The sequence below is a fragment of the Pelmatolapia mariae genome, linkage group LG14 (genome assembly GCF_036321145.2).
Source record: "Pelmatolapia mariae isolate MD_Pm_ZW linkage group LG14, Pm_UMD_F_2, whole genome shotgun sequence".
In the NCBI taxonomy this organism is placed as follows: domain Eukaryota; kingdom Metazoa; phylum Chordata; class Actinopteri; order Cichliformes; family Cichlidae; genus Pelmatolapia; species Pelmatolapia mariae.
Genome location: NC_086239.1, coordinates 33,194,588 through 33,214,268, shown reverse-complemented (window position 1 = coordinate 33,214,268; position 19,681 = coordinate 33,194,588). Strand labels below are relative to the sequence as shown.

The window sequence follows — 19,681 nt, the reverse complement described above, 5'->3', positions numbered from 1 at the left end:
CTAGCTTAATCTCGGTGTCATTTTGGACACACTCGCTGTGGAATAAACCACCGCAAAGGACGTTTTGAGTTTTTGGCAAGCGTTTGTGGTTGTATCTTCTCAGGTCTGTAGTGTCAGGTCTGTAGTGTGGCCTGACCCATGAATATTGATGACAAATGCAGTAATGTAGAAGTTAAGGTGTGCGTTTACGGTTTAGGACACGCACATGTCGACAGGTGTATTTGCTGGTGTAATGTCCTAAGGGTGAGCAGATGTGGAGAGGTGGGGCCATGGAAGTGCCCATGGCCTCTTCTTATTATGACTCTCTTTTCATTTTTAATGTATTTGTAATTCCCAATTGGGAAATATCGTCATCTGCATGTAAACATAAAATATTTACCTGGTCCGCTAGTGCAGCTGATATTGTTTATCCAAGATTCACGCACAGCGATGGGTCTGGTCGGAGAATGGCAGCTGGTGTGATGCCATCACATGTCAGTGTCTACTTCCAAATGTAATTAATTCCATGTTCCGAGTAAAATTGTGTCATTCTTGCTCACTGCTACCTTTGGTTTTGGGAAAACTCCTCGGGGAAAAGGGACTTTGTGAAGATATGTTTCATCTATTTTTTTTTTTTATAGCACTCGAATTTCTGTATCTGATCATACAGGTGTACTATTATAATGTCAATAAGTGCCTTGTAATACACTTGTGGTGCCCCTACTACTGTTCAACACCCTACCCCCATTCCCTGACCTCCATTTCCCTGTTGGTCAGTCCACAGTAAATCCGAAAAGCCTCCCAGCATCTCCATGGCGACGGGCCTCAGTCGAGCAGATGGCCTCAGTGTGCCGCGCGGCAATTAAAGAGGGAGTGATGAGCGGGGAAAAGAAAGTGGGTCAGGATCAGGAGGGAGCAGGGCCGGGAACGTGAAGCTGCCTCTGCCTTGGGCTTGCGCGCAGACGTGTGCAGTAGTGCACTCAGCGACGTGCGCACACACATATGAGTGAGTTTATGCATCAGTGCATCCCATCCCGGGTCTTCTCAGCAAAAACAAATATCCACCCCTCACCGGTCACATAGCATGAGCAGTGTGAGAATAAAAAGAGGGGTTAGGGATACAGGGAAGTGCAGTTCACAATAAATTGCCCCCCTAATCTGGTGATAAAAACTTCCTCCAGAGATTCCCACAACCAAATCAATAGGATAAACCCTTTAACTGTCAGTGACATACGGAATCACCTCTGTTATTTGGATTACTTCCACTGGAGCACCTCTCACTCTGGCTGGAATTGCCTCCTTTTTTTCTTCCTTTTTTTTTTTACAGTTCAACCAAAATTTCACAAAAAGCAGGAATGAAACGCACTCTTGGTGATGTGGGGTAAATCCAATCAGTTTCATCCCCCGTCAGCTTTCACTGCATATTGATCAGACTCTTGAAACATGGACTTCCATTTCATCTACACTTGGACCAACTTGTTATAGCTTCTGACTTGCTCAATCCTTACATTTAGGAAAGCTTTAATTCAACTAATTTAGCAGACAATATGAGCTTTAGCACACTATAGGGCTTTTAATTAAATTTACCTTTTTATGTGTCATAATATTCTTAGAATTATGCCATAAGAAATGCATTTGTTTGAAGCCAGTTTTAATGGAGAACACGAGTTAGTTCTGGGGGGGTTCCCTTGGCTTCCCGCATAGAAACAAAAAAGACCTAATGAGTTGGAAAAAATTGAATGAACTTTTATTTGCACAAGGTTTTTCTTCCAGTGAGCAGCCCCAATGTGCCTAAATAGAACTTATGCCAAGAACAGTATTTCAAGGCAAACTAGAATCACCCTTGGAACATAGCCTTATTCAGGAACAGCATGACCCACTGCAAACTCCCATCCCCCGCAGGGTGTGCACGTAGATCTCAATTCTCTAGTTTCACTTTTTCTCTTTGGGATAAGGCTGTTTTCCCATGCAAATTTTTTTCTTTGCCATGACTTAGGAAGTGAGGTACAATCCATAAACCCATTCTGCAGAACTATTTGAAACTCAGCAACCTGAAGGGTATGAGTCTGTAGGCTGTAAGAGGGTAGGTATTTTAAGGGTTTTGCTGAGGTATTAAACAACCTCTGTACCTCTGAGTTTCTCATTCAAACATTTGTTCCTCTTTAGCTTCTATTTTCAGTTTCCTAATGCTGACAAAAAAGGTAGAGTGCAAGGAACAATTGCAAGTCCCTTCATCCATCTGAAATAAATATTTACGATGCTCGTGCTCCGTGTGAACAGAGCATACAACAAAAGTGGGGCAACAAATCTGACTCAGACAAAGGCATGCAAAAGCAGTGTTCATTCTCACTCTTCGTCAGTGAGTCTTTGAGCTGTGTGGGTGCAGGGTCATTGAGTGGGTGTTCTTGTGACCACTTACATCTGCATAACTTATAATCATATAGATGTTAGAACTCGTATATTGGACATGTGGGTGGGCGAAAGGGAAACCCTTGATCCCCGAGCCTTCTGTTTCTGTGGACTAACATGACACTTGGCATCTATATGGCTCAATGGACAATTGGTGTGAACTACAAAATGGCCCTGTGTGATGCCTTTACTGGTATCAAAGCCCTCTCCAGATTCCTGACTGGTAAATTCTACTTGCAACGCCGTAGCCAAGTAAGGCGTGTGCTGCCAGAATGGAAGGTCCCATGTGGAGACCTCTGGCAGTGTTATTCAGCTGCAAGTTAAAGTGAGGGAGAAGGAAAAAAAGAGAAGAGGAAGGAATCCTATACAGAACTGTTCGGAATTAGAAATGATTACCTTCAGGGAAAACAGTAAACAATAATCTAAATAAAATGTCAATGCCAACTGGTGGTCAAATATGACCTAAATCCTCTTCTAAACTTTAAGAACAGTTTTTGTTTTGTTTCTTGTTCTTAGCCAACATAAAGCTTGTGATTTTATTTGCTATATATTCAATAAAAAAGTACATATTTAGAAAAAAATTGGAAATTGCAGCTTGTCTCTATGGATTTTGAATCTACTCCCCGTGTCTGTGTGTGTTTCTCTAAATGCTTTTGCTTCCTCCCACAGTCCAGAGGCATGCTTATTTGATTAATGGGTGAATCTAAACTGGCCATAGGTGCGTTAGCCCTGGATGGGCTGGAGCACTGTCCAGGGTACACAGAAGGCTTACCCATCTGCCGTTCAAAGGTTTTGTTTACGAAGGGCAGCTAATCACAACAAAGTTGGCTTAGAGGGAGGAGACTAAAATGGATTGTTCCAGATAGGGGATGAACTGAGGGGCTGTATTCAGCCGCAGTGTAAGGTAAATAGAGATCATTTCAAATTGTAAATCATGTAAAGCTAGTGTAGTAGAGTCTGAGAACAGAAACATGAAACTGGAAATGAACATGATGAACATAACTCCCACCACCACCACATATATCTTAACTGTGGTTTAAAACAGTTTCTATCTATTCCAAGAAAAGGTGAATTAAATATCAGCCTAAGCCATACATTGGATAGACTTAATGATACAAAAGGGGGGTAACGAGCAGTTAGGTACAGCAGCATGTTGTCACCTGGGAGACCTGCATCCAGTTCCAGTTCAAAATACAATGCTCAAGGGACACTGCAGCAACCCTGTATGCATTTTCTTTGATGCAAACCCTAAGGAGGGCATGTGCACATTTTATATTTATGAGTACGAGTACCCTTTGGTCAATGCTCATATAAGCTGCTCCTAATAAATGTCAGGAAAATAACAAAATAATAGATGGTTCCCTCTTAGTGGCATATGACGTACTGCACTTAATATAGTGAATTTCAGTTACAGGAGTAAACGTAGTTCAAGCACAACACAGCTCACAGCTTTGCTTTTAACGCATACAAGAGAGAGTTTAAATAGGTGCACTGCTGATAAAGACTCAGTCCGTTACAGCTCGAGATAAAGGGATAAACAGAACCCCTTTCCTCGCTCTGGGGTGGGGCGAGTGGTTAGATTACTCACCTACCCACACGCCCGCTTTTCACACACATTCAAACACCAAATCTACTGATACCAAAGTAGCCTGCATTGCCAGCTTAAAAAGAGAGAGGACATACAGGAAGGAGGCGGCGGAGGCCATTTGGCACACCTGACTTTCTGAAAACAATGCAACACTGGAGTGAAATTCAGCCAGGCTTGAAACTGAGGAATCAATAGCAGACTGCATTAGTTGCTTTGGCATAGACCCTGCTAACAAACTGGAAGGATCAATGCCAAACTGCAGGCCATCTACATGTTTATCTTCACTGCTCTCAAAACAAAGTTGAACTATGTGCAGAAAAATGAAGAATTTCTACCACAAGGTGGACCTCAGTCTTATTAATAATGAGAAGTACTGGGAAATCACGCGTCACCTGTGAGGCCATAGGAGAAATAAGACACACGCACACATATAAACTATATAAATCCTTCTGAATTGAGCAATAACCTATAAAATTGATCATAACGGGGAACAGCGCAAAAATAAATGAAAGACACTGAGAGAAATATGAGGTGACCTGTTATCAGTCATATTCTGACAGTCTGTCAGCACAGGACTAGGGCACTAAGGAGCTTTACGCCAAGCTGCAGCACATTGGGAGCTTAACTATATGTCAGCGAGAATAAATAAACCTGTGTTTGTATTTTCTATGCAGCCCCCCTTTCTTATAGCACCACCACCACCGTTGCTGGTCCCCCCCCCGCCCCACCCCATTTACAACCACGCTGTTGCTTTGAAGCACAGTCAGCTCCCAGAGAGATATCAGTGCGGAATATTAAATGAGCGAACACCATCACTCATTAAAAAGGGAAACATTTCATGAAACAAACCCCCTTTTGTATCAAGTGCTAACCAAGCCGACTCTCAGCACGCACCGTTCTCAAAGGCAAAGCGAGGAAACAGGAGAGAGAGAAAAGGGGAGAATAAAGATAGAGGGGGGTACACCCAAGTTTGCAGAAAGTAAAAAGAGAAAAATGTAAAGTTCTGGCAGGAGATCAACTCTGAGCCTCGCGAAAGCTTCTGCGTTGTGTCACAATGACGGAAATTCCTCACTACTTTACGAACCTATAAAGACTAGAAATACTGCTAAATTTTAGAAATCCTCTATATTTTCATTTGAATGTGCTCTGCAAGCCAATATTCCATTTCAGCATGACCCCTGGAGGTATTTATCAGCGGATGGCATGTGCAGTGGGTGAGCTGGAAGGCTTGTAATGGGATTGACAGATATGGTTTTTCAAGGCAGTTTTTAGCCAGACGTTGGAGGCAGCTTGTGCAGACATTCACTGTGTTAAAAGTTGACCTGTCTGAGGTCAAGATTTTCATCCCAATTTGCTTTCAGCAGGATGGAAAACCCATCTATTCAGCCGCAAGTGTTTCAAAAACACAAGACATCTCTAACGACACAAAAAAGCATTTTTTTCCGCCACTATATTTAGCACTGTGATGTCAACTCCAACCCTAGCCCCAAACCCCAACCCCATATATAGAATTTATTTTTGTTATTAATTTTTCTGTGAGAACAAATAAAAAAGAAATCCATATTTTGATAGAATAAGATAAGATAAGATAAGATAAGATAACCTTTATTAGTCCCACACGTGGGAAATTTGTTTTGTCACAGCAGGAAGTGGACAGTGCAAAAGTTATGAAGGACAATTAGAATAAAATAAAATAAGAATAAATAAGAATAAATACAGTACACAACTGTACAGAATAGAATAGGGTCAGGCTTACTGTTCATCGCTGATGGTGACTTTAACCTTACAAGTTAAGGCAGGAAACTGTCACTGTGGCAACTGAAAAATGTACAAACCCCCCCCCCCCAAAAAAATATTACACTTAAGATAAATAGAGAAATACAATTTTAGTTGTTTATTAGTGACATTATCAAGTTGAGGCAAAAAAACCCAACATCATCAGAACGCCACCGTTTCCAGGGAAGAACTTGTAGCTAATATTTAATTTATAGCCTCCACTTGTCTAATGTGTCAGCCAACTGATATGTCGGTTTGACCCAAGACAGTAAGAGGCAGAGCTGCAGGCCAGCTCTTGTCAACAGAGTGCACAAGTCAGCACAAAATCCAACTGAGTGGAACAGCAGAAGACATGGCAACAGTATCAACTACTCCATCAACTTTTAAAACGAATCCAGCTGGTATAATTCACAAAACAGGCTTGTGAGTAAAATACAAAAGTGTCTGGCTTACAGAGCTGGACAATATGAGCTCACAGCCAATGAAACAAAACCTAAAAGCTGATCAAGTCAAGTGGGTAACAGAACATCCAGTGCACTGTGACACTGTCTGTGCGTCCACCTGTAGCACACTAATCATGTGTAAATTTGGGAACCTCTAAGCATCAGTTTTCCCCTTTTTTTTTTCAAACTCAGCAGGTTGTTCACTGACTGGTTTCCAGTAGTACTCTGCACCCTAATGGAGGCACACCATCAGCCCAGCTGCCTGTTGTAAATTGACTTTTTCAGGCAGTCACGCCGGGGGGGCTGGGAGCTGTGCTGATCAGATCTGCTTTATTTACAAGTATACGGCCTTAGTGAAAAGACCAGGAATTATCCACACTCTCAATCCCTGATCAGCCCATGACTAAATGCTCTAGTTGTAAACCCAGTTACAATGAGCAATGAATGGTACTTCCATATGGCATCTTCTTTAAAACCAATGAAGCAGAAAATACAAGAAAGCAAAAAGCAAAAAAAACAAAAAAGACCCATTAAAAGGCTGCACTCCCTTCACAACAATTTTGAAAAACAGAAATGGATGCAGATCCTGTAGAGAAATAAATACAATTTGCTTTTAACAAAAATGACAGATTACAGGTAGTAACTATAGTAACGGAGCACTAAAGGGAAAAAAACGGTTCAGAGAAACTCTACAAGCTATTGGCAAGCCAAGACGGTGTCTCATGAAAACAGCACAGACTGTCAGAATGCTTCCAGCATGTGAGATTATTTACTTTTTCGTCTGTGAAGATTTACATCAAGTCAGCAACCATAATAAGCCTATCCTAAGATGCTGGAACAGCAATCTGACAAAGAGTAAAGAAAATATGGAACAAGTATAATTCGTCAATTCTCATTCTCATTCTCAAGATCAGAACTAGAGTTTAACCATTTAATCCCTTGACAAGGTTCGGCTAAATAGAAAGAAAACGACTGAACAGATTAATGCCAAATCAGAAAAGCTGAGGGCTAGATTTGATCCCTTTTATTGATTTCCCTTTCCTTCACTTTGCTGATACTGCGATCCGACTTGAAACAGAGAAGAATTTCAATGATTTAAAGCATAAAATTGCAGCTGCAGCTTGCTGATAAATGTGTTTTCCATCCTGTTTCTATATGGTGACTGTCTGGTGTTAAGACAGCAAAGGATGCAGAGAGGACACCTGACAGACACTATACACCAAAATAAAGACCAAATAAAACATTGTATATGATACTGAACTGCATGTTCTTACAAAACAGGCTATCTGGTAACTTTAAACTGCTGTTGTCTGGGACAAACGCTGCTTGTGATATTTGAATAAACTTCTCTGTCTCCTAAAATAGCTTCATTCAGTGACTGGAGCGCAGCTCCAAACTATTTCTTTATCAGAGAAACATGCAAAAGACTGTAAGGTCCTAACTTAGGGCCCTGAAACATAACTACAATCCTATATGTACACTGGTAACTCCAAACAATTGGAAAGATGAACTTAATTTAACATTTGTTCAGTCATTAATAGTATTTGTGCAGCCATCCGCATGCAAGGAACACTCCATTTTGCCATAACCTTTCCATTATTTAGGTTCAGTGCTTATCGTCATGTTTTATTCATCAATTTTGTGACACGCAGACTCTATGTGAAGACCACAGGGGCTGGAAATGTGCATCATGAACTAACAAAGAAAAGAGAAAATGTGCCTCTTGTCCTCGGCAGAGGTGTATAGAGCAATACTTTGAAAAAACAAAGAAATATCACTTGTTTGAGAGTACCTCCTGAAATTAATGAAGGGCCATTCAATTTCCATAATGACAGCAGACACACAAAAAGAATCTACCCTTTACAGGGACATTTCACGCAGTGATTTGAGAAGGATTTGCTAAGGAGATGACAGCACAACCCCAATGAGCTAAACACAGTGAGATGAAGTTTGAGTGGCCAAGTGCCTCCATTAGTTCTTCTGGCAAAAGCAAAGCTTAATCTCCTGTCAGCTCCCCTCAAGCTACTCTCCCAGGACTCAGAGTGCTCTCACCCATCCATCACCTCAGCGGGGACCAACGGGAGACTCCCCAAAGGAGCGAGGATCAAAGCAATTTGCATTTACACCGAAACCATCAAGGCCCAACAATCCCATAGTGACACTCTCCATTTCATTATATCACAACTGTCATCCAAATGAAATGCAAAATGTCATGGAGCGGCAATTACAGTTTTCTTCAAAAGAGCATTTTAACTTTGTTAAAAGCTAAAATGCTAATTACAATGTTCCACAGGCTAGCCTGTATACCTACCTCCCATGTCATAAAAAAGGAATTATCCACATGGCTGTTTCAACACTCAACATCAAGCAAAGACTTCAGATCCATTTATGAATTTGCCTGAAATGTTCCCTCGACCCCCTGACTCCCCAATCAATCAATCAATCAGTCCAACTGAAGTGCATGACATTTCCAAACAAAAGTAGATTTCCAGTGTACTTCAAATGAGTCAAATACAAGCTGCTGCAGCAGCACAGCACATGGCCGTTCGTCACAAGTCAAAATGAAGTCTTGTGTGTCAGGCTTTGATGACGAGCTTGCACATAGAAATCAGGTAGTTAGCTGCTCGACTAATCTGCGATGGATGAAACAAGAAAGCCGTATATCAAGAAAAAAAAAGGGCAACATTGAGACTTATTCACATGTCTCATGGGACATTATGTGAGAATCAAATCAACAAATAAGCACAGTTAAAGGTCACGGACACAAGACGATGCAGCTGTGTAGTGCCATCACAAGAGTAGCTTATGACTGATCACTGTAGACAAACACGGAGAAAAGAGCTGAACAACAGGGGTCTGCAGCAGAATGATTTTAGCTTTCATGCTGCCAAGTTATTACAAAGATTATAATTCACAGCCACATAATTTCCAATCCTGAATAATAGTACATTCAAACTTGACACTCGTCCACCATTCATAGTTCATTTCCCAAACGTTAAATCCAACTAAGATGAGGAATTAGAGCTCGGAAATCCCCTTATCCCACCACTCAGAGTGATATCTATATGGGTTCCTACTGCACCGGGGCCAAAAGAATGGAGCCAAGCCATAAACAACCACCTGGTTGCTAACTGCATTCACACTCAATTAAATATCAGTCTGGAATACAGGAGAGACTGAGTGCTAATATACGAACACAGGAACAGAGCTGCTGTTATTGTGCGCAGATCCATTATTCTCAATGTTCCTTTTATTTGATAATCTATTTGGCGAGCGTCTCAGAATATTTCTGTGTTTATGAATTTGGCACTGCTGGGTTTTCCACAAATGGTTATTACCAAGCACAAATGGTTTTCCCTCGTGGATAACTGCAACAGGGGTTGCTGTGACTTGCATTTGTTAGGGCCTTTCCCACTTGTTTGTGCTTTAGTAATGAGGAAAGAGTCTGGAACATGTTGTATATCAATTAGACCATCAAAGCTAGAGGGCATTTATGGCAACGCCCTTTAACCTCAGGGTGAAGGAGCAAATCTTTGTTTTTGCGTGTCAAAAGAAATGGGTCCAAACAGATGCTGAAACACGAACGTTCAAAGCTGTTCTCTTCATGAAGATGTCGAAACACATTAATAATGTATTCACTTTGGTTTTAAATAAATTACAGCAACAAAAAAAAGAAGAGATAAGAGCAAAGCATTTTCATATATTTCTAATTACGCTTAGAAAACCTTTCTTGCTTTGCTCAAATAAGACATTTCCAGGACGCTTTAGGTGCACTTTTCGAGACATTTTTTCCACTCCCTCCATTGAACAGCTTCAAAAGATTTCTACCATGAATCCCAAGGGAACCAGTTAATCCTGATCTTCTCCACAAGCAAAGGGATCATCTCAATATAAATCAGACAGGGCTTTTGATCAAAGTATTCAATCAGTCTTAAATGCATGGAGCCACACGGAGCCTCACTGCGAACAAGGTCAACATCTTGGTTGTTCTCAAGCTCAAAGGAGTTGAAGAAAACAGGATGTGCCAGAATATTTCTCTAGTAAAGACTTATTAAGAGCTATTAGGCTCAAAGGGGATCACCAAAGTAAGAGTTCCAACATATTACATCGAGTAAACACGTACAACCTGAAGAATGAGGGTATTAGTGCCCATCGAAACTCTGGTGTGACCTTTTTAGACCACACTTGACCTTCTTCCATTGTTTACTTAAATTGGGGGCGCCTTACAGAGTTTATCAGTCTAGGAAGTAAACAGTTTGGTAAACCTTCAGCTAGGCCTTAAAGCCCTCTCTGCATAACTAACCAAAAACATGAACACACATGCACAAATATGTGTTCCAACTAAAAGGTTGTTAATAATGACACACCTTAAAAATGAGTCAAATACAGTTATTAGGTATTTGCTTAATGATCAGCCCCACTTTGGGGAAGCTTTAATGCCAGGGTGATCAATGTCAGAGTATTGCTCCACTTATTCACTTACTAATTCGCTCAGCACCACCACCCACTCCAAAACACAAACTCCCAGAAGAATTGGTTTCAGTGTGACAGAGAGTTAAACGTCACCATGAGTCATTCTTCTGAAAATATGATTATTCGACAAGGAAACTACAAAACAAAGGCCCCAATGTGTCATTCGGAGATTAAAATGTGGGAATTAAAATCTATCCTAATTATATTTAATTATTGTAAGTACTAATTATTTACTATTTTAATAAATCAACTAACAGGCAGGCGCAGAGGATAATATGTTTCAATTATCATTCCAGTGCACTCTGTGTCTCTGAGTTGCCATTACAATGAAATATTGGAAAAACTTAAAGGGCTGCTGGCCTACATGGCTCGCATTTATCGCCATCTGCCTGCTGCCGGGGTAAGTTCATTTTTTGGCAACTAAATAAGTATTCTGCAGCCGTTTTGGATTCAAAGGCAGACACCACTTTCCATTTTTGTCCCTCACTCATGTCGCACATTTTGTTGCAAAACATAAGCCATGCAGTCTTATCAATCCACACATTCGTGCATTTGTCTAATCAAGTCTGTCATTACGGGAACATCATGCGTCTCTCTCTCTCTCTCTCTCTCTCTCACACACACACACACACAGAGAAAGCAGGGAGCTAATGATAAAATAAGGCAGACGATTCACTGCTGAAGTCTATTTCTACGGCTTACCTTGAATGTTCAGCGCCAACAGGAGCGCCCATATCCCCACATACACCGCCATGGCACCTCAACTATCCGGATCTGGTCTGATAACCTGAGAGTAGATGGATAGTGCTCACTCGACACAACACAGACCCCGCATGTAACTTCTGGAAATCCCACTTCGGTCCAAACTAGTCTACCTCCCTTACACAGCAGTAGGAGACTTTCGCAAAACTAGAGGATTGGTGGTGCGCTTCTCCGTGCCAAAGCATCAATTTCTCGTCTGCGGCGATTCCCTGTCTGCCAGAGAGAGTTTGCACTAAGGAGAACCTGGCTTGGTCCCCAAAGCGAGATCCAAGCAGCTGTAGATTTGCTGTTTAGGCGTAGAAGTGCTTTACAAAATAGCAGGCAAGAACAGAAAGGAGCGCTGGGTTCTTATCAAAGAAGCTCTTCCAGTTTAACCATATAGCCTTTGTTGCTCCATCCACCGCATCGCCTGCTGAACTCTCTCTCTCCCCCCCCCTCCAGTATTGTGGAACTGAGGTAAAGTGGGCGGGAGGTCCTCGATCGATGCTCTACTGGGAAGTTTCCAACACTTAAGAGTTCCTCCGAGGCAATGTTGTTTCTCTTTCCACTTCCTTTCCAAAACTAGCACAACACCTTGCAGATTAGTGGGAACGGTCCCTGTTTTAGTTCCGTATGTCCCGGTTCTCCCGGTGTGCAGCCACGGCCAGCTTTCAGAAATCAGCACACCAGGCCGGCGAAGTTGTTGCAACTCCAGAAATGGTGGGATGCGCCCCCTTTTCTGGTTCTTTTTTGGATGAAATACAGTGTGGCTTTATCCTGCTGCGCGTACCGCCCCGCTGATCTGCCACCACAGTATGTTGCTGACTATCGCTGACGCTTTGGGAGAGAGATCGGGATCGGATGACGTTGTGCAAGGGAGGAGCTTGGATTGTCCTGCAAAAAGCATCGCCTGGCAAACTGCAGCAGGCAAGTAGCCCCTACTCGGGGTGCTCTTAACTTTTTTTGCATGCCATGTGGTCTCATATATAGCACGATTGGAGCAGGCGTTAAAAATGTTCGCAGAGGGGTAAAAAATACAACTGCTGGAGGATAGATCTGTCGAAAAGACTGAGTGGGGATGTGGGAAAACAATGGCACAACCCGTATAACTATACAGAAGTGGAATAATCCAGTGCACGCACTACTCATATATTGGAATCCCCTTAGGGCCCACGGAGCCACTGAAACTATTGACACTTGGCGAGGCGTCTGACAGGAAAAGAGAAATGAGAATCAAAACAAAAACTTTCAGTGAATACATGGCCTACATATTAAAACTATTTCTTAGCTCATAGTATTGAGGGAGCCAGAGAATTCAGCCAGTGAAATTAACAGCCAAATGAATCCTATTTATGTCTTTGTTATTGTCTGTTTTGCGTGGTCTAGCAGACTGAAAAAATCCAGTATCAAAATCAAATTTGATTTATTTCCAGTGGCCAAAGGTGAAGCACATATTTTGAGGCTCATCTCATAAGGCAAAGCCCAATAAGACTTACCCGTCAATTATTACACTTTCAACTTCAAATTAATTAAATAATTGAGAACGTATATTATTTTTACAAGCGGGGAATACCCATGAATCTCCTCAGTGACACCTACAGAAACCCCAGACCTCAAGTGAACCACAATTTTAAAAAATAAGCTGGGGCAGTGAAAGCTGAATTATGATCCAAAGTTATCCATGCATACACTGCTAGTGAGGTAATGGCTCCTAAATTAAAAACAGAGGAAGTGACACTGGAGGAATCTGATTTTACTGCAAAAAATGACTCACCATGACTCTGTGTGTGTCTGGTGGGGTGGGGGTAGAGAGCTAGTTTATATCATGAAGTAACTGTGAGAGCTGACTAACCACACTCAGTAAACCTTTTCCCTTCCGTGTTCCATACTTTCTCATCCTACTCTCAGGAGCAACCAAAGAGGAAGGTACTGGCTGTAAATGATTTTGGGGATGAATGTGATAACACTTCCCTCTTGTGGACAGAAGGTCTTTAGATAATTACAACAGATCAGGAGTAACATGGTTAGAATTGCAGATTCGACTGTGTTGTTTGAAGGGTGCTGGTTTGCATGTGGTCCAAATCCTGTCTTTGATCATGATCTAAGATCAGCTCCACAGAATAATCTGCAGAACAGCAAGAGAAATTGTCTGGCATGACAAAAAGAATACCGAGCCAACTGCTTATTAGGGTCAGAGTGGTGGCGATATAATTCATTCTGTATAAAATGGAAAACTACAAACAACCAAAACTATTCTCTCTAGGTGTACAGTGTGCAGTTTATATACATGCCTACAGTTCTGTTAAATGTAATAAGAGTAAGACAGGGCATTTCCACAGGGAGCATGCAGATAAACTAAAAAGTTGACATTCTGTTTCGTCAAATAGAAAGAAAAACAAAAGACTTGCTGCTAAAAATTCTGCACACATTTCCTGTGGTAATGGTTTTTACAAAATGTAATCATGCCATCAGAATGTACTGTGTAGTTTGCAGCTAAAATGTTTCGCTGACTATTGATGAGGCACATACTGAAGGTGGAAATTCATGGGTATCACACGAGATAGCAGGAGTATTTTCCAGGGTTATGAATAAAACATGCAATATGAATTAACAATGTCAATTTAACATTACATTTTACCATTGGGAAGCTAATCATTTAACTTCATATACCTTGAAAGGTCAGAGCAGCAGCAGAAGCCTGGAGGTTTACTGTAGGAATTAGTCTAAATCTGATAGACCTGGAAAATCTGGATCTCAGGAAGGGAACATAAAATCCTTCCCTTCAAGGCCAACTACCTTAACTTTGCCCTTGAGCAAGGCATTTCATTACTGCAGGTGGCTAAACTTGCCAGCTTGAGCGTTTGTAACTGTGTGAGTCGAAACTCAGCTGTCAGAAAGCTTCCACGCTTGGCCAAACTTCCTACAAGAGATAACAGTTTAAAAAAAGCAACAAAAAAACCTCCAGATTTGCCCCTTGCCTTTGGTGCATTAACTCCGATGCCCCCTTCATCGAGCGGCCGAGGTGATTGATTTACAGGCAAGCTGATGAAATTTGATACGCTTATTCTGAACTACTGCTTGTGTCAGAGCTCAAGGCGAGGTTTGAGCTGCTGTCGAGACTTAGGAACTGCCCTGCATAATAATTTATGTATGGAGATGGATCAGAAAAAGTAGCGATGGCTAAAGTACTGAGTAGGTCCAACAAAGGTAACAAGGAAAAAGTTTCTCCAGTCATAGCACCGGTGTCAAATAAATGATTTTTGACTACAGAGACAAAATAATTGACACTATCACAGAATTTTAAAATTGGACATATATTGAGAGGCAGTGATTATTTCAGCTGGACTTTCCAATAAAAGTTTCAGATTTAAATTTCACAAGAGTATATAAATGGCCAATAGTTCTTAAAACTTGCATGTAAACAATGTAGGTAGTTGGTCCTTTATAGGAGTGTGCATTCTGTGAATTTTGGGCTAATACCAACAGCCAGTGTGGCCACTAGAAGATGCTGATAGTGGTAGTTTTCAACCATAGATGTTAGTCAGTTCAATCTTAGTTGCCAATATGTCAGAGCAGTCAATACCAGTGTTTAGTATTGGTGCGTCCCTAAGGTTTTGTTTCTTTTATGTGTTTTTTCTCAGTATCTTTGTGATCCCTTTTCAGTGTTTACCTTTATTTAAAAGTTTTTAGAAATGACTTAAAGACCCCAAAATTTGTATTCATAATGTTATGGATCAAAATTTGAGGTAAAAACATTCATTTAACTCATAACCACCCAATGATATTCAATTTGCCCCAATTTCAAATTTAAAACCATTGAAAAACAAATCATTCACTTACATTGTGCCACAGATCAGTACACTATGCACAGGGTGTGTTGCATTTATTTAATGCTTCAATCCCAAATACTGTCGGCACCTCAGGAAGTGATGCAAACACTGATTTATACAGCAAGACATGTGCCGTATTCGTGACCTAATGTAGGCTGTCACAAACTTGCAATTGTGAGCACAAAAAAATATGGCAGCGCATTGGCAATGTGCTGATGAGCAAAACAGAATCCAGGTTTTCTGCAGTCCGTAATAGCATGAAATCTGCATTGGGTCCGACCCAAGTCTGCTTCCCTGGAGAGCAGACAAGTCTTTTGATCCAAAGCTGTTAGTTTGCCTGGCCTGAAAAAAACATCTGATGGAGACATTTTTGCCTAGAAGCAGTCTGAACAAAGGCAAATCTACAGTGCTGCTTTAACATGTGGAAAACTTACATTATATTGTAAAGTAGGATCCGCATGCAGCCACACAGGCAGGTATTCAGGCTGAATACAGCATACTAACATCTGGATATAAAAAACGCACCTGCTAGGCATCCGTTAACTGATTTCCTTCAAGATTTAATACTGTTCAATTATATAAAAAAGAAGATTATTGATGCATTGCATGATAAAATACTTGAGGGGATAATGACTTCAAATCGACATTCTCTAAGCAGAGATGTCCAGGAGGGTGTGTTGATAGACAGGTCATAGTGATTATAAATCATTTGTATGCATGTGTATACGGAACAAAAGGCAACTTCCAAAAATCTGTGCTACAAATAGAAAGAAAATACACATAGAACAACTCACTAGTTGAACTTACTTAAAATATAATTCATACATGACCATAATAGAAAGTTTATATTCATGTGCTCTAAAAATGTCACACACACCAACACAACATGAAAAAAAAGACATAAGAGGAGAAAAGCCAGCAATGGACATATGAGGCAGCTTATCTCCTTTACAGTGAACAGCAAGGTCTTATCTGTTTTAGAAAAGGTGGGTCAATCTTATAATGTTTTTATTGACAATGCTTCATCTAGTTCTTCAAATATAAACCAGTGGGAGGAGAAAAAGCATTCTCTGGTATGACAAGCATGTAATCCAAATCACTGGGAAAAAAAGCCTCGGAGACTTTAGTTCTCAGCTGAGAAGCCCAGAGAATATCAAACAAGTTTTCCGATATGAAATATGAAGTTAAAGCTGAGATATTTACTAATATGTTTTATGGAGGTCAAAGAAAATGGGACCAAATAAAATCCCAATAGAGAGAAAAGGGGGCATTACAAGATTTTTCAGAGGAATAGAAACTATAGCTCCTAATACCAACCAAAGTTTTCATTCCTATGAAAAATATGGTGAGTTTTCTTTGTCAAGCTAAACTCAGTATTCTTCCATGAGGTTGCAAATGTGGCAAGCTTTACCAAAAAACAAACAAACAAAAAAAGACTATCCAAAGAAAACAACCAGCCTACAGCATTTCATATTGTGTGTGCCGAGCAGGTATTCAGCATTTTATTTATGAATCGCGATGTCTTCCATTTACTAGACAAGAAAGGCTGATGTAATTGTGCACGTGAATTTGCCAGTGTGTCCACAGAAAATATAGACTTTGGATTATTCTTCCCTTCAGGGAACATTTAGGAAAATCCCAGCGTTTCCAGCTTAAAGAAGAAATCAATCTTGAACAAAGAAGGCAAATTCATATCCTCTCGCTCACCTAGGATGAGTGAATAGCTGGCAAATGGTAAATGGCAAAACAATGTATCCTGTCACAGACACAAAGTAGAGTGGAAATTATACTTTCAATTGGGTTTCCGAAGCAAACACTTGATTTTTAATACTAATATCCTAGATATTACTTAATCTAAAACAATATTTATATATATATTAAATGATTCTAACTTTAAACAACCAGAATCCGGTCCACATTTGTCCCTTAACATTTCTTATTGTCTATATATTCTAATACTAAAAGCTATACTAATCCATTTACGGCTGACTTTTCTGTCTCTGAGCACTGGATGAAACTATGTAGAAGTGTTGTGGATTGCATTATCTTTGGGAATGTGGATCCAACAGCTACGTCTCAGCACGAAGGCGCTTTTGCAGTGGCAGCAGGATAAAATCTCTGCTCTGAGGATAATGAGATGGATCACATGCATGGCAGCACTTGCTAAGTTACATGGTTTTAACTATCTATCAGCACACTCATTTTCAAGCCACTTCTGCCTCCTATAGCTTAGATAGGATGTTTCCACTTTGACTGTCTGCCTTGTTAAAATGTGGCTCTTTCTGCACGTATACACAAGCGACCTGACTTCCCCCGACATGAAAACTAAATTATCATACTAAGGGTGCTATCAAGCGTCCCTAAATCACTTGTGGTTCCATAATCACGGCACCTTCCTGATGGCAATAAGCCACATTTATTTCACTCATCAGTGCTAAAAATAGGCGAGGTTTAGCATAACTGTTTCATCTAAAGCTGTGGAAGGCAGGTTACTGTCAATGATGTCCATGTGCGCCAGACAGGGATGATTTGCTTTCAATCCAATCATTTCAAATTGTAAATAGAAACTGCCTCATTTGCTAATGGTCGAGCATTCATTCTGATATCCCCTGGTTCTGTATGACAACCTTTTCATGCCAAAAGCTTTTCAATTTTTTGAATTTTGAAGAATATCCACTTCCCTGAATTGATTGCTGAGTGGAGAACGAATTGAATCCAGCCTTTGTGGCAGCATTTAAAGCCGCGGTTTAGCACATGTGCTTTACAAATTTGCAGAAAATGCTCCAGGCCTGTCCTGTCTGATAAAAAGACCTAATATAATTGACATCCTTCTTGCTCCTATACAACAAGGATTTGCTGTGTTGGGAAAGAAAAAACAGCCCCTGTTGTGCTTTAAAATTCCGTGTAGAAAATGGTCTCCATTAGACGCAGTATACCACAGAAATATTTAAAGACAATTTAAAACCAGTTACACCCACAAACTACTCTTCTAGACCCATTATCTAGAGAGCAAAGGAATCAAAGTCAAAAAGTGATGTGAAAAACTTTCACAATGTTGTCAAAGTACAGGCTACATCAGCAATTTTACAAAGTGATAATGGAAAGAGAATCTCTTTCTGTCAGACTCTGAGGAGGACACCTGAAGGTGACACAGCTGCTCTGTCACCATGCAACTATCACAGTCTCAATCCTCCAGTCGAGATGCTTGATGAATCAGCGTTAAGTTAACTAAATTACTTGTTTACGTAATCATCTATCATCTGCTGTGCCACCTATACTGGGATCATTAAATTAGGCCCCTTGTTGAGTGAATGTTTCCAGAGCATTGGACCTCCAAAGCATAATTCTTAAATAACAAATATCAGCTAGTTTGCTTTGCTGTTATAGCTTTGACAGGATACCGTTCATGTGCTTTTCACTGAAAGCATCCACATACACATACTTGGGCATAGACTTAATAAACCTATAAAAAAACAGACAAAATTGGGCAATGAGAGAGAAAGAACTGGATTTATAAGAAATATTGTTTTCACTGGACTATGTAAATTAAAGCAGAGTAAATGTACACAAACCTAGATAGGACATTTTGAATGCTGACTGCATCGAGCTCAGGATATTCCCAACTATTGCCTGAGGCGGGTGATTTCATTTTATTTCAAAGGAATACATCATTAAAAGTGTTTGCAGAGAGACATATGCTTTCTGTTGGTGCCTATTAACTTCTATTTATATTTCATGATTTATTTACCAGGAGCTTATTAGCATAAATTTATCAGGGAGAAATGACACAAAAGACTACTTTTGGTTTTCCACTAATGTAAAAAAATACCAGCCTAAATAAACTGACACTTCAAAGTATAAGAAGTGTATGAAAATGATCTTTTAAGCCAGTCACCATATTGCTCTAGAATTAGGTAGGGATCATGAAACAGATACCACAGAGGTAAGAATGGTGTACAATGAATGTTCTACTCTTTTTGTTGTTTTTCAGAACTTTAACACCACGCCGTAGAAATGTAGCCTCAAGCTGTCCTTGCAGCATACTCTTGAGCAAAAGTGATAGAACTTTACTTGAATTATAAATGATCTATCTTCGACACAAAAGCATACCTTAATGTAAAATCAACATATTATAGCTTTAAAACCGCAAATGCGTTATCACTATGCGCTCACCTTGTGCATATGTTACGACAGACGAACTGGCTGCGAGCAAGGTTTCTATATGTAAAACTACAAAATTATATGTGCATTTTAATGATTATTATTTTCATTTTTTTATATGGTCGTTTCTGCATTTCAAATAGTATCAAGGTATTTGGTGTTTGTTGTACAGATATGGGATTTTAAGCAATGCATTTTCATACCAAGGCATCTAATAATGCCATTCTGTCAGTTGCTCATAAAGTGTCTTTTGGCTTGAGTGCTTCGATCCATTAGCTACA

At 40.3% G+C, this 19,681-nt stretch overlaps 2 protein-coding genes across 12 annotated transcripts in view; one reads left to right on the top strand and one right to left on the bottom strand.

The window, feature by feature from the left end:
• nectin1b (nectin cell adhesion molecule 1b) overlaps positions 1-12,224 on the bottom strand; it is a 152,063-nt gene extending 139,839 nt beyond the window's left edge. For 4 of the 11 annotated variants that reach the window (XR_010573926.1, XM_063492391.1, XM_063492394.1 and 1 more), the window contains exon 1: positions 11,371-12,220. Coding sequence is in view for 10 of the 11 variants with exons in the window: in XM_063492391.1 (XP_063348461.1) it covers positions 11,371-11,422 (52 nt within the window). In the remaining variant the exon portion in view is untranslated. Of the gene's footprint in view, positions 1-11,370 lie in introns of all 11 variants that reach the window. The other 7 variants (XM_063492390.1, XM_063492392.1, XM_063492398.1 and 4 more) reach the window with 4 other exon arrangements.
• A 2-nt stretch (positions 12,225-12,226) lies between these two features.
• The window catches only part of ttc36 (tetratricopeptide repeat domain 36), a 65,400-nt gene continuing 57,945 nt past the window's right edge, over positions 12,227-19,681 (top strand). Inside the window, exon 1 of the mRNA XM_063492403.1 lies at positions 12,227-12,336. The gene's annotated coding sequence lies outside the window, so the exon portion shown is untranslated. The remainder of the gene's footprint in view (positions 12,337-19,681) is intronic.